This window comes from Agelaius tricolor, unplaced genomic scaffold (genome assembly GCF_023055355.1).
Source record: "Agelaius tricolor isolate 1412-34295 unplaced genomic scaffold, bAgeTri1.0.p SCAF_16, whole genome shotgun sequence".
Lineage (NCBI taxonomy): Eukaryota > Metazoa > Chordata > Aves > Passeriformes > Icteridae > Agelaius > Agelaius tricolor.
Window position 1 is genome coordinate 2,335,382 of NW_027269276.1, and position 15,120 is coordinate 2,350,501.

Here is a 15,120-nt window from a genome sequence, read left to right on the forward strand (position 1 = left end):
TTGATAAGAGGCCTTTGAATTACTGTTGGTATTCAATTTATTCCCCTGAACAATGTCACATTATTAAATGCCATAACTGCCTTTATTCTGATGTTGCCCTGCACTGATAGGGGGACTTTCAGACACTGCCAATAGCACATCACTCAAAGAAGAAGCCAAGCAAGGGAAAACTTGTCTTCAAGACATCCAAGAACAAAAGGAGGACAAGAGGGAGAGTGACTCCAGTTCTTGTACGTATCTTGTGAATACAGATATCTGGTTCATTGGGGATAAATAAGGATTCCAGCAAAAGCTAAGTGGGACAGCTGATTCCTCACAGTGAGTGAGTGTGATAATGCCAGTTTATGCCACTGCCTGAAGTTCTTTCTCTAAGTGTAATTTTCTGGATGTCTAATGGTTTCACTTGGAAAATTACAGTTCTTTTTTCTCTCCTGTTTCAAATAAGTGATAATGGGAGCATAAAGGCTTAATGATAATTATAGCCTAATGTTTTTGTCTTTTAAAAAAAATGAAATTGCCTCATAGGCATAATCTACAGAAAAGCATTTTCTACCAGTCTGGTTTCTTTATAAATCCTGTAATAGGAGAGCAGCTGAAATTTTGCAAGTCTGAGAAGTCTAAATTACCCAGCTTCTTGGAATTCTCAAAGTTTGGGAGATGTATCAGAATTTCTTCAGGTTTTGCATCTGCTGCTCTTGTTTCCTTCAACTGCAGTTGAGCAGCATCAACTTCATGCAAGTACATAGAAGATCACATTGTGTAGTAAAATGGTATGAGCACTGCAGATTCCCATGTGTATTCATGGAAAATACCCTTCTTAGTAAATGTTCCCCTAATAATAGAATTGTTTAAATTTTTCAGTGGGCTTTCTCCTGCTATTTGTGTTAACTATCCCATTATCAAGTGATATAAAAGTCTGAGGAAATATGGAATAAGTTCAGTGTTTTTACCACAATCTTCCTTCCAGCATTAGGATTTTTTTCTTCAATTTTCTTGAAAAGTTGTCTTGCCCATGATCATGAGAACATATATATAAGATTACAGACAAGTTATTTAGGTTTAATAAAGTTTTTGAGGATGCAGAAAATGAATTCTCCCTAATTTATTACTTTTGGCCATAATTAAGACAAATGTAGCCCTCTGTAATATGATGTGCTAAAACATTTTGCACTTTTGAAAACAGCTTGATAATATTAAACTTGTCTGAAATCCTTTAGAGAAGTAATTCTTTATTTCGGGTAGTCACCTGCAATGGAATTTTTGTTTCATATGTGAAAGAGTTGAATATAAATAATTCACATTTACTTCATTTCTCCTGTGTAGTCCTGGGGGAAATGAGATCTGTGTGAAGCTAAGCTCTTGCAAAAGCAGGAGAAAAATACTCTTACACCTCTCCTATGCAAGTGAGCAAGGGTGGTCTTAATCTTTACAACCACAAGATATTTTAGAATTATTTTTGGGCTCTGTGTAGCAAAGCTTATGGAACTTCTAGCTTTTTGAACATTCCAGAAGTAATGCTGGGAGTTAAATTTCCATAGTGAAAACCTGTGCCCAGGCAGAGATCAGCCTGTGCCTCATGGGATGGGTGCAACAAGGTGCCTCTCAATCCTCTGTGAGGTGTCCACTAGGTAACCTTGGGGCCTTGAGATTAAGGAATGTTCATTGGGTTCTACAAAACCTCTGTCCTTTTCTGCCTGCAGTGTCTGAAGTGGAGAGCACAAAAGGGAGTGGGGACTGCCTGCCCAAACTGAATTACCAGAACTCTGGGAATGACAAAGGCACTTCCAGCATCGTGCGGCTCAACGGCACCATTGACAGCACCGTGGCAGAGGGGAGCAGGGGTGAGTGCAGGGAAAGCACTCATCTACCCAGTTTGGTACTCATGAGTTCTGAGTAGTGCTCCTAAGCTCTGGTGTCCACCAAACTTGCAGTATTTTATTGCTGTAATAGCAGTGGCTGATGAAAAGTGGGGGAGGGAGTTTAGGTTGGAGTCAGCATATGCTGTGTCAGGAGAATGCATGGCAATATTCTGCACTTCCAGATTTTCTTCTTGTTTGTTCTGTTCTTTTCTGTAGTTAACATCTGCTTACAAAACACCAAAATCTTGGAGGTTTTTTTCATATACTCTCCAGCAAGTAACTAATTCCTTCAGGATGGTCAAGGAGTTTCTGTGCAGTAAAATTAAAAAGACACTTTCAGACACTTTCATGAGTCTTTAGTAATGTCAGTTCTGGTTATTATAATACTGTCAGCTATGCTTGAAATATTGTAATGTACTTTAAAGTCTGCATCTTTATGCTCTGGCAAAACAATGGAGATTTCTCTGACAATAATTCCTTTTGTTGGCTCTGTTTCTAAATGTTTAAGTTAGAAAGTGATGCTTTTGGTTTTTTTGCAATTTCCTTGATACCTGTGCTATCCTTAGCTTTCAAACCTTGGAGTAATGTCCAAAAGAATAAATACAATTGAGACCTGATGATGTCTCTCAAAATGCTCTTTAGGTTGTATGATTCTATTCCCTTTTAAGTGTTTTATTGTCTGTCCCTTCCTAAAAGTTATGACCGTGGTCAGCTCAATATTTCAACCTCTAGCACAACACAGTGAATTCCATCTCTGTGTTGTAAAGTGCTGGAAAGATGAGACAAATTTGCATTCTTCTGTACTTCATTCAGTTTTCTTGTACAGCAACAAATAAAGCACCTTGTTCCATTTGTTTTTCAGAGAGTTCTGTAGGATTGCTCTTTACATCATCTTTTGAGGATGCCAATGAAGCAGAAGTTATAAAAAACAAATCCTTAAGAAAGAGACACAAAAGTGCAGTGGAAGCTGACTTAAGGGAGATGCCGTGGGAAAGCAGGAGCCGGAACCTGAGTGGGGATGGCTTAGTGGGACTCATGATAAACAGGATCAACCAGGAAGCAAACCCTGGAGAAATCGTTGAAAAACTGGGAGCTGATGCCAAAATTCTATCTAGTGCATTACAGAAAAGCATAAGGCCAAAAACTCTTAATATCAGATCTTCCTCTCTAGAGTCTAAGAGAGAAAGCCTGGAGAAAGAATCCAGTGATGAAGATGCAGCCTTTGATTGCAGTTTTACAGATAAAACTGAGTCTCCTGTTATCTTTGATTTGGAAGACCTGGATGGAGAACCTGAAACACCTACAGCAGTGAAAACTTCCAGTGAAAAATCTAAAAAATTGCAAAGAAAGAGCAGCTTTCCAGTAAAGCCAGTTGAAAAAACAGATGTTGAAACTGGATTTGATCCATTGTCTCTGCTGGTTGCTGAGACAGAGCAGCAGAAAGAGGAGGAGGAGGAGGATGATGACAGAAGTGTCTCTACTCCATCTGCAAGAAGAGATTTAGCTGAAGAAATAGTCATGTACATGAACAACATGAGCAGCCCTTTGTCCAGTCGTGCCCCAAGCATTGAGCTGCAAAAACCCTTTGATGACAGAAATGCCAATAAAAGGAGCCCAACCATTATCCAGCCTTGTAGGAGGTCCAGCCTTCCCCCAAACTCCCCAAGGCCACCCAGCCTTACCAAATCCAAGAGCTACCACGCAAAACATGAAGAAAGGCCAAGGGACAGGCTTTGGTCTTCCCCAGCTTATTCCCCAAACAGCCCAGCCAAGGAGCAGGACACAACCAGTGCACTGACACTGGTGTCATCACCATCCTTCAACTTGGACACGCTGCTGACTCCCAAGTTTGATGTTCTGAAAAGCAGCATGTTCTCTGCTGGAAAAGGGGTTGCAGAGAAAGCAAGCAAGTGGTACTCCAAATTTGCAATGTATGCTGCATCTGCAAAGGTAAAGGTTTGTTAATAACTTAAGGAAAAAGCTTTGTAAAGGTTTAATTACCGACTCACATGTGATGAATCCCTTGCATGACATGTGTCATTGTAGACTGTGTACATTAAGTTGTTTTAATTGTGTTTGGTATACCAGAATCCTGATTTTAATATCCTGAATCAAATTTTAGTCTAGCTTGGGTTCTGAATATATTTAATGACAGAACAAAGACTGGTCTGGCTTCCCTGTTTAACCTAAAGAAGAAACACTTAAATAAACAAATACTGGCTTGAAGTCTTTATTGCTGTTATGAGCAGGGGGGAATCTGGTTGTATTGGTTGCCAAAGTAATTTCAAGCTAGTTTTGATCTGAGGTCATTTGTTAGAATGTTATTTGCTGCTACCAATTCAAACCAAAACTACTTTTGTTCCAAGTCCTTGGGAATGGAGAGAGACACTTGCCTTGTCCATCCTAATGCATTCCTACAGCTGCTGATAATTCTTGTAGCAATGGGGTGAAAAGGTTATAGGATTAAAATGGTTATGATTTCACTTAATTATTTTTGTTAAGAGAATCTTTAAAAAAAAGAATCCTGATGTAGCTGTTTAACCTAGAGTTGGACTTGCCTTGTCTTGTATCAGTTCTGAACACAGGTCTGTGATCCTCCAAGGGGGGAGGTCATGCCTGGAATTTACTGGGACAAAGAAGTCTGTCACTTTTTTGGGGAAAAATTTTTGCTTTCCTTTAGTTTTCTCACTGGAACTTCTTTTCTCAGGATCAAAACTCAGACCGAGCAAGTGTTTCATCACTTGGAGCTCTGGACTCAGAATCTACTTCTCTCACTGATGAAGATGTCTGCAATGATTTTGAAAGTGCTTCTCCTCAGGAGAATACCACATCAGAAATTAAGGGAATTAGCATCAGCAAGACAAGCCTGGAAAGCTCAGCTTCCCATGACAGCTCAGCTAAGCAGTTTGACCAGTGTGGTAAGAGACAGCTTTTGCATGGCATTCATCAACCTGAACAAAAGCATTCCAGTTTTAAAAGTTGTTCTTTCATAATTCTCACTTTAGGATCACCCTAGTTGTTAGTCCTTTTTGTGGAAGAAGTAAATTTTTCTTTTACTACCTGAAAACTCTTCCTCAAATGGGAAATCATTTGAGTCCTTGAGTATTCACGTAAACACCTTAATTGTGTAAGTTGTACAGCTCCAGAAAACATCCATAAAAACATTGTAATGATAACTTCATTGGTCTGGTTCTGTTTTCTAAAAGTAGTAAAAATACTTTTTAAAAATCTGTTACAATTTTCTAGAAGCCATTGTTGAAGCTGATTATCAGACAGACTGTAGATTTTTTTTCTAATCTGTGCTGGGTAATTGATCATGACTGTTGTATCACTTTCTGATATAATTTGGGGTACAAACAGCACCTCTTGTCCTTCCCTAGTTTTTGTCCACACAGAAGGTGTGGCTATGAATTACTTAAAATTTGTTTCTAAGCTACCAAGTGTTGTTAACAAAGAAAAGTGAACATATGGAAATAGTTTGTTGGTAGCTTTTATTTTTGCTTTGGTTGGTGCTGGGCAGATGGCAGCCTCACACTCCACAGTTCTGTACCAGTGTATCTCATTTGTTGCATCTCCCATCACACATTTTATTATAACTGCAGTATTGTTTGAGCAGAAAAACAGGGTGCTAAAAATGCATTTTCTGAATAATACTTTGGGTTTCTTCTGTTACCAGGTTCTCTTTCCAAGTTCCCTTTACCTGACAAATCAGAGCTGGTGTCTTCCTGCAGCACCAGCAGTACCAGCGTGTTCCAGAACTATGCCATGGAGGTACAGGATGATTTACTCATTTAATTGATGGACTTGGAGCACATGTCTTTAAATATTAATATTATCTAGATCTCTGGTGAAGTTCAAAGTTCCAAACTAAAGCACTGAAAGACAGATGGATATTTCTGTCACAAAGTAGATTTAATTTCAAATCCTGCTCTAGAAAGGTCTTTATTTCAGTCACATCTTTTGGTCCTTTAAGCTTGAGTTCTCAAGAGTTTGCCATTGGATACAATTGAATTCAGGTATCTAAATCCCTTGTGGGGATAAATTTGTTCAAACTGAAAATAGCAAGTCTGAAGTAGCACTGGATGTTTAAAAGTACAGAAGAGAGAAGTGGCTATTTCTTGGTGTAACTTCTAGTAAGATCACTTTTCTTTTCACTGTTAGGCTGTTTTGGGTGGCTCTTCATTATCTTCTTTGGGTCCCCCCCCACTGGATTTAGGTTAATGATTGTTCATTTGCATCTTTTTTCCCATTTTTATAATACTGACAGTCCCTACAAAAGCATGTTTAAATTCTAATCATAATTTATGTAGCTGCATAAATATTGCTTTACTTTTATGCTTGCAGATTACAGATAGCATGTTATTGTTAATATTATTAAACAGCTGGTTGATTTTAATCTGAGAAGCAATGAGAGGATGAACTTGTATGCAAGTGGGAGGAATATTCATCAAAGGGCAAAGATTTTGGCTGTAGTTTTTAGTGCCTTGTGACACAAAAGTAGCTTTGGGAACACGTTCTGATGGGTTCTGTTCCTGCCCTGTGCAGGTCCTCATCTCGAGCTGTTCTCGGTGTCGGACTTGTGACTGTTTGGTTCACGATGAAGAAATCATGGCAGGCTGGACAGCAGATGATTCAAATCTCAATACCACGTGTCCCTTCTGTGGCAATTTATTCCTGCCTTTCTTAAGCATAGAAATCCGAGATCTCCGGCGGCCTGGACGGTAATAACAATATTGGAATTTTCCTCAATTGTAATTGCTCATGTTGGGAAGTGCTTTTTGTTTGAGATTTAGGTTTCTTGGGGGGCTTTTTTTGGATGATGTTAAGCTTTTGCTTTCCCTGCAGGTATTTTCTGAAGTCCAGCCCTTCTACAGAAAATATGCAGTTCCCATCCCTTTTCTCCAATCAGAGTGGGAAGTCCTGCAACACCACAGCCACTGTTGGCCTCACTACATCCCTGATGTCTGTCCAAGAGGATATCAATTCAAATAGGTAAATGTGCATTTCCTGCCTAGGAATTCCTCAGCTTCTCTGTGCATATGCATGGCTTTAATCAACTGAAATAAATTTGTTATATTCTTTGAAGAGGAGAGATTGACTTGAGAGAGGATCTCTCTGCTGCCTCTCCCTTATCTCTCAGCTGCCCACATCATGCTTTCTCTGCCTGATATGCATCATTTCATCCCTAATACAAAAATTCATGTTGGTATTTGTAATTCTGCAAGTTTTATGAACTCTTTAGAGGATGTTTGTGTTCTTCATCAGTGCAAGGGGGAATAAAACTTGCACTGTAACACAAATGAGTGTGGTGACTGACAAGGCAGATTTCAAACTGTCAGGTCCATTATTTCCAGTTTATTTCTGTCTGTCTGTGTACATGTTGGAGCACTCAGAGTAAAACAAAAAGCTGAGATTCTTTTTTCTTCTTTTTTTCCTCTCCTCTAGCAAATCCAAGCAACATGACAATGTTTATGCCAGAAGTATCCAGATCCCCTCAGGAAGAAGACAAAATGCCTCTGGGTCAGAATGTACAGGTCACCCTGTAGCAAGAAGCATCAGTACTTTTGGTCCTTTGGAAGAAGACGAGAAGGAAAACCAGAAGATCAGCCATATCATTCCTACTGGTAGCCTGCCTGCTACTTTGCAAGGACCAACTGTGTGTAGTTTTTCTACCTTAAAAGTCATTTTTCCATGTTTGCCATAGATTAGAGATATGTGTAACAGCATTAACCTTCCTCAGTTGCAGTAAATTATTATTTAAACTAATGCTAGTTGTAGCTTTTAGATGTTGGTGTGTGTCATAAGGAACAAAAGCATTTATAAGACCTTGTAAAGACAGTTGCATTTGTTGCATTAGTTACAATTAATGGCATTGTTTTCTGTTCCTGCAGGATCCCTTGGGCCTGGAATGGCGCTTGCCTAGTCCTGATCCTATAACGGTTCCTTACCTCAGTCCTCTCGTGGTATGGAAAGAGCTTGAAAGCTTACTTGAAAATGAGGGGGATCATGCAATAACAGTGGCAGACTTTGTAGATCATCACCCCATCGTGTTCTGGAATTTGGTGTGGTATTTCAGGCGCTTGGACTTGCCCAGCAATTTACCAGGATTAATACTTTCTTCTGAGCACTGCAATAAGAACTCCAAGGTATGGGATCTGATTGGAAACACTGACATGTGAGAAGTGGCTGCTTTCCCATATAGGAAATCATTACGTGATTCAGTAACTCTTGGAAATGTGCCATGCACTATGCTGAGCCCAGTCCTGAATTGGTCAAGAATGTGTCAGCTGAGGGAAGATACTCAGAACTCTGGAACATGTGCTCAGCAGTCCTTGTGGGGGGCCAGCGTTCAGCTCTTACTCATCCCACTGCAGTTTGTGATCCTCGGTTTCAAGGAGGATAAGTTGCTGGACAGTTTTGTTGCTATTTGAGTAGCTGAGCAGTAGAAGGAAGAAGTTTAGATATTAGGGCTGTAGAAAACAGGCAAAACACTTGTTTGCCATGTCACTGTTTATCTCATTAAGATTTAGCTTTCTGTGTGTAGTTTTAATAGCAAAGGTTTTTACCATGAGACCTAGAGACATGAAGATACATGTTAAATACACAACTCCTTTGTCATGACTTTGTAATAAAATGTTTTTGTGCCTTCTCCTGTTCAGATTCCACGGAACTGTATGTCAGAGGACAGTAAATATGTTCTTATTCAGATGCTATGGGACAATATGAAATTGCATCAGGATCCGAGGCAGCCTCTGTATATTCTGTGGAATGCTCAGAGTAAGTTTTGTTCCGTGTGGATTTTGGTGCTATTTTTTAAGAACAATTTTTCATTTTGAGCAACTGAAGCATCTGTGTTGAGAAAAGATGTCTTTGTGCACAGTTCACATGAGCTACAATAGTGATTTTTGATCATACTGCTTTTTGTCTTGCAGGTCAAAATCGCACTCTTTTGTTTGAGAGTGAGTGTTAAGTTTGGTGTTGCTGTTCTCATTTTGGGTGACTTGTTTTGGGAGGGAGGCTGGTTCTGTGCTTAGCAGTAAACTGCTTGAACAAGTTTTACTTTTCCAGCATTTCTGTTTCAAATCATTGACTGGTATTGCCAATGGCTTTTTCTTCACTGGGATGGGAGGAATGAGAGGGAATACATTTCATTGATGCTGATCATCCATTTAGCTCATGTTCTTATTTTTAGAATTTGCTTACTCAAGAGTTTTGTTGCTGGTATTGGATCACACACCTGAAAATAGCTCATGGCCCGTTGCATCCATTGAGTTTTTTATGTGCTTTTTGTGTTCTACATTGTGTTCTACAATTTTTGACTTGATGTTTTATTCACTGCATACATGTCAATATTTTCACAGATTTTGTAGCCTTTTTTTAACAACTCTGTACTTGCTACACAAAGAATCTGTTTATTCTTACAGCCTTTCTGATGTTTTTCAGCCCAGAAGTACCCAATGGTCCAGTTATTGCAAAAAGATGATGACTCCTTTAACCAGGAGCTCTTGAGGAGTATGGTGAAAAGCATCAAGATGAATGATGTGTATGGACCAATGAGTCAGATACTGGAGAGGCTCAACAAGTGGCCACATGTTAAAAGACAGAGGTAAGACAAACCAACGTGCCTAGATGGAGCAGAGTTGGGAAATAATCAGCTTATTAATGTGAATTATATTTTCCTAGTGTGTTTTTTAAAGAAAAAAAACCCAGTGTTTTTCACCAGTGTTTTCAAAATTTATCACTCTGGTAAATTTTTTTTATGGTAACTTCCACAAACTTAATTTTTCCATTTTTTACTTTTTCTTCTCCCCCTCCCCTTTACAGCCACCTCTTTTTCTTACCTCTGAAAAATAGGAACTAGGGATCATGTATATATGTGTATATTTTGTTATTGAATGTTATTTATAAATTAGTAGGTGTTTTAAAATAAAAACCCTACACTTGTTTCTAGGGTGTACAGAAAAGGAGCTAAGAGAAGTTATGTTTCATACTTAGGCAGGGGTATTTTTCCATTGGCAGTAGAATTGGTGAACATTAATTTCTGTGAATTTTCATTTCTTGCCTGGATTTACTGATTTATACTAGGATATACAACAGGCTTGTCAACAGCTGGAGCATTGACAAGGTGTTTATTTTGCTTGTCTGCCTGCTTTTTCAAGCTAATGTGAAAATGCAGAAAAGCAAATTCCTTGCCAGGTTAAATTTTGTGGAATTTGGTTGCGTGTTTAAGTGCTTGTTTCTCTCTGCACTTGGTGCAGCTTCCAGGGGACCTACCATGGGTGATGTCCATGTGTGAGGAATCCAGGGCATTCCCCAGAGCTCAGAAATGACAATAATTTGGAGGCACAATCAGGAGTTATGTTCAAAATGCCTGGTTTTTTATAGGTTGTCTTTAAATGCTTCAATCTATTTTTATTAGAGATTGTTTTGTGCTGTATCAGTGCAGTATATAAATTGGGGTTTTTACCATTTCAGGAGCCTTTACAGAGAAATACTGTTTCTTTCACTTGTTGCCCTGGGAAGAGATAACATTGATATAGGTGAGTTCTGCCAACTATTCAAATGAGCACAGATGATGCATTTATGCTAACTTGGTTGTACAGCTTCCAGAAAAAAATAATCTGTAGATTAGATGTGTGCCACTCTGTGATAAGTGCCAAATAAAAAGGACTTTACAGATATTTTGTGCTGATAAATGCAGCTGTTGTGGCATTTGGGTGGTGTTTTTGAGCTTGCTATCTGAAGTTGTTTTTCCCTTGCTGCAGATGCTTTTGACAGAGAGTACAAAATGGCCTACGATCGTCTCACCGCTAATCAGGTGAAGAACACGCATAACTGCGACAGACCACCCAGCACTGGAGTGATGGAATGCAGAAAGATTTTTGGAGAACCATATCTTTAAATGTACCTGGCTAAAGAGGTGATATCTATGACGTATCCCTGTGTAAAATAACCACTTCAGTCACAAGGAACATCTCAGTCTTCAGTGTTCAGGAATGTGCGTGCGATGGACTGTGGCACGAGGCCTCGGGAAATTTGGCCTGGCTGCGGTTGTGGAGATGGACAGAGAGCAAAATGGGCCAAATATTATTTCCCTGTCCCTTGTCCTTTCTGCAAATTGGTGTGTGGAGAGGCAGGTTATAAACAAAATCAGTTCTCTGACTTGGGACGAAATATTACAGCTCCCTTTAAAAAAAAAAAAGATTAAGTAACAGGTGGACAGAAACAATGCACTGAAACTAATGTGAGCGAAGGAAATTCTTCAGAATCTATTGTTTACATAGAATATTCATGATGTTATGAAGAGCATACAAAGTTGTATTATACATATTTTAAATTGTTTATAGTAAGTTGATATTTTTTTAATTTTTTTAAATTACTGGAGTGAATTTTAAATGGACTTGCTGCAGAAGCAATACAGTGCTTATTTTTTTTGCAGTACACTGCTATTTATAGTAACTTGTCCAGTTACTTTTTGAAGAGTGATTTGTTTTTAAAGCAGAATAGAAAATGTTAACCTTCACCTAGACAGTACTGGAGATCCAGGATTTCTCTCATGCACACTTGGAAAACGTGTTACCACAGCAATCAGAAGGAAGGTATGGTAAATTTTGCAAAACTCTAACAAATACACTGATGTCTCTGTGAAACACTTCTGTAGAAATCTCCTCTTCCTCTCGTGTTCCCTTCCCTCCCCACTGCCTAGGAAAGGGAAACCACATTAAAGAGTCCTATGGATTTTGTTATGGAATCAGCCGATCTCAGCTGTTGGCATTTGTTAGCGTGGCTCTTTCCAGATGAGACCTGGAGCAAATGCCAGCCTGCAGTGAGTTCTCCATGAACACGCAGCACTCGGAGTCTCAGAGGTTGTGTTTGAAGCACTCAGTACAGCACCATATAATGCCCATCCAAAGCTGCTAACTCAAGTACATCCAGCAAACTTGCTACAGGGAATTATAGGGAATGTAACTTACTGGGGCATATTGTGCTTAGTTAAACATACTTGGAATGTTCTGTCTCTATTTCACAGGCAAAACAACTTTTTGTTTTCTCTGAAGAAAACTGCTATATCAGTCCTTGTGGTGGAGTCATGGCTTTTGCCTCATGTTTTCTTGTTCTAGACATTTACAAAATGTTCTGTGCTCTCAGTCACATAGCAACTCCTCACCAGAAGGTAGGCTACAGGGAAAATATCAGAAGTCTTGCATGGAGGTGGGAAAACAGACATCGAACTGTATAAAACACCCTAAACAAATTTAAATCATGCTTTAACAAATAGCTTTATTTTAAGTAATCCTAATTATTTTCCACTTCTAATTTTAGTTGTTGCTGTTATAATACTTCCAAATATTCAGCTGTTACATTAGATTTTATATTGCAGTCTCCCTACCAGTAGGTGTTTTTAAAAACATCTTTAAAAACATCTTTAGTTTGCAAGTATAATAAACCAGCAATACTTAGGCAGAAAGGTGATAAACTTTAAAGCTCACATTTACTTTATTAAGTGAAATAGAGCAAGCCTTAGAGGCTTAAATGAAAAGTAATGCTGCTATGAAGCTCTGTAACCTCCTCCCAGACCTCTGTGAAGTTGTTAGAAGAAGCTGCCCTAAGAAGAAAGGGTTTCAAAACTGTAGAGCTGCAGGTATGTGCTGATGATAATTGCAGGATGTAGTCTTGGATACAGCTTCCATCGGGTAATGCCTCTTCTCTAACGTGCTGCTAATTATGTAGGTGACCTTCTTGAACGTATCCCCCCACCTGAGGTGGAGCTAGCAATGCTACACTTACAACATCTTTCACATTTAATTTATTTTAACAATTTATGATGCTCTTTTTGTACCGCCACGCTTGTACAGTATCCTTGTGCATGAAATGAAGCTCCTTTTTTCACCCAGGTACAAGGTAGAGATATCCTCTTCATTCCTCTGAACTATTGTGAAATAAACAGGCTATTTTTGAACACATTCCCTGTAAGTACCCCTTAGTGTGCATGGCTGCTCTGTACAGTAGGAATGCTGCATTACCATGGAAATCTTGCCTCCAGTAGTTGCTGTACTTAAGCTCATAGCTGGGTGTGCTGTGGGAAGGTTGTGTTCCCAGCTCCCTGCAGTTCTGTTTCCCATTTGCCACTGGGGCAGCCACTGTTCCATAGGACCTTCAAGCCATGAAAGGAGAGAGAGCCAGTGCTTTTTCCAGAGCTGCCGTGGGGTGTTAGAGGGGCTGAGCTATGACCCAGCTTCCCACTCCCGTTCCGGGGTGGCCGAAGAGCCGAGCCCGGTCCCCATCCCCAGGACATGGCACAGGTGTGGGGACAGCACTGTCACACGTGGCCCTTCCTCCATCCTCCTCCCAGCCTCCTTGTAAGGACTCCAACTGCCTTCAGACTTACAACCCAACCAGTTTTACTTCTTTCCAGCATCCCCCAGCACTGTCAGGGAGTGGATGCTGCCCTGGGAGCAGGGCTGTCCGTGCAGCCTTCACACAGTCCCTGGGTCCTGCATCCCTGCCACGTCTCTCCTCAAGTGCTGCCAATGTTCATTTGGGTGTGCTTTTAAATTATGCTATCATGTAGTAGCTCACCAAGTGAAATCATCATACTTAATGAATTGTTTTACAAAGTCTGTTGCAAGTCAGTCCACTGTAGAAATATATAAAAAGAGTCAGAATAACAACATACTGTAAGTGGGAAATTCTCCTCATTCGAGTCACAATGTTCCAAACATATCCTGAGGTCGATAATTTTTAGAGCATCGTACAATTCAGTGTTGAAACAGTTTTCAAATCTCACTTTCCTTTATTAGAAAAGCAATTTGACTATATTTTCCAATACCACAAAGATGAATAAATAAAATATTTGAGACATATTTTCAATTTAAAATTTTGTATGAACTGAATTTTCTCCTTTTGTGTACTAAATAAGGCTTATGTCCAAAACCTGAAACAAAGGTTTTACATTTGCAGTGCAATATATATTTTGCTTTACTTATGGTTCCACTGGAATAATTATTGGAGATGAAATACTGAAATGTGAATAGAAATTGTGCTGTTTCTCTGACACTGCTGTGTCCCATTTGAGAAGTCTTGCTGTTGGTACAGTTACAGCCTGATGAATTTGACTTCCACTGGCAAATTAAATGATTTGTATCCCAAGAAAGAAAATTCCTGCATGTAAAATCTTAGTGTAACAAATGGGAGATGCAAATAGTAATAATAGAGAGGGGTATTTCTGGATATTATCTCACTGGGATTTAAAAATGGTACTTTGTTAGTCTGCAAGCAGCACTTTTTAAATGAATGGTTGTAGATTTGTAAATATGTAATGTTTAAATTTTATTTACCAAAAACCAGTATGTTGGATGTTTGCTTTGGTTTGTAGTTCCTTTAAAATATGCAAAGTCCATGTTCACAATGTTAAGGTTTTTTTCTGTCTCATCCCAAAAAAAAGACGTTTTACAGTGAGTCAATAAAAAGCTTAAAATCTTTCTGGTTATTTTCATTAACATTTTATTAGATTGATGAGAGTGACAGAAATGTCTGCAACTCTTAACCACATTGTGTGCTCCCATGAGGTGTTAACAATAAACCTCTCAGGTTTGGTGATGTCAGTGGCATTTTTTCATCTTGTCTGTGTAGAAGTCAGTGTTAACAAGAAGAATTAGTGCTGGTTAAATAATCTGTAACTGTCAGAGATTAGTGTCAGGATGAAAACAAACCCCCAGCATTCAGCTCCTTGTTGTATTTGATTCCTGGCTTTAGTTTTGATTGGAAGTAATGTGCTGTTCTAACCCCTGAGCCTTTTAGTCTTTTTGCAGCAAGATGCAAACCCAGGTGACATCACACCTGTACCAGTGGCATTTACAGGAGTTTTAGGCACTGCATTGCAAGATCAGGTACAGATCTGAAAGGAGCTCAGTGCAGTTTGGGGGAGTTCTCTGCTGAGCTTAAAATCCACACAGGCATTTTAAGCAGAGCAGTTCCATAAAGGCCCAGCCACATCAGTCTGATTCTCTTCCCACTGAAGTAAAATTCATTGATTTCAAGGAGTTTGAGCAGTTCACTGACTAATTTAGAGCATGTTCCTGAAAATTTCCTATCATGAATAAATACGATGTGGTGAAAATCAGCTCCTTTAACTTGAGAGGATCAGCCATAGTGAAAATTTGATGTGTCTAAATTGTTTCAGCTTTTCCACAAGTGCCTAAGTGTGTGTTATTTAATATTGGTCATTTAATATTGTTCTGATCCTAAAGAAAAACAGTAG

At 39.2% G+C, this 15,120-nt stretch overlaps 1 protein-coding gene across 6 annotated transcripts in view; it reads left to right on the forward strand.

Moving 5' to 3' along the window:
* Positions 1-14,341, forward strand: part of DENND4A (DENN domain containing 4A) — a 48,364-nt gene extending 34,023 nt beyond the window's left edge. For 5 of the 6 annotated variants that reach the window (XM_071441175.1, XM_071441177.1, XM_071441176.1 and 2 more), the window contains 14 exons: positions 111-230; positions 1,701-1,841; positions 2,722-3,809; positions 4,567-4,777; positions 5,536-5,630; positions 6,405-6,580; positions 6,705-6,851; positions 7,305-7,515; positions 7,751-8,005; positions 8,519-8,636; positions 8,792-8,818; positions 9,303-9,465; positions 10,335-10,399; positions 10,625-14,341. In XM_071441175.1, coding sequence (XP_071297276.1) covers positions 111-230; positions 1,701-1,841; positions 2,722-3,809; positions 4,567-4,777; positions 5,536-5,630; positions 6,405-6,580; positions 6,705-6,851; positions 7,305-7,515; positions 7,751-8,005; positions 8,519-8,636; positions 8,792-8,818; positions 9,303-9,465; positions 10,335-10,399; positions 10,625-10,761 — 2,954 coding nt within the window. In that variant the 3' untranslated portion in view covers positions 10,762-14,341. The remainder of the gene's footprint in view (positions 1-110; positions 231-1,700; positions 1,842-2,721; positions 3,810-4,566; positions 4,778-5,535; positions 5,631-6,404; positions 6,581-6,704; positions 6,852-7,304; positions 7,516-7,750; positions 8,006-8,518; positions 8,637-8,791; positions 8,819-9,302; positions 9,466-10,334; positions 10,400-10,624) is intronic. The other variant, XM_071441179.1, reaches the window with a different exon arrangement.
* Positions 14,342-15,120: the final 779 nt, after the last annotated feature.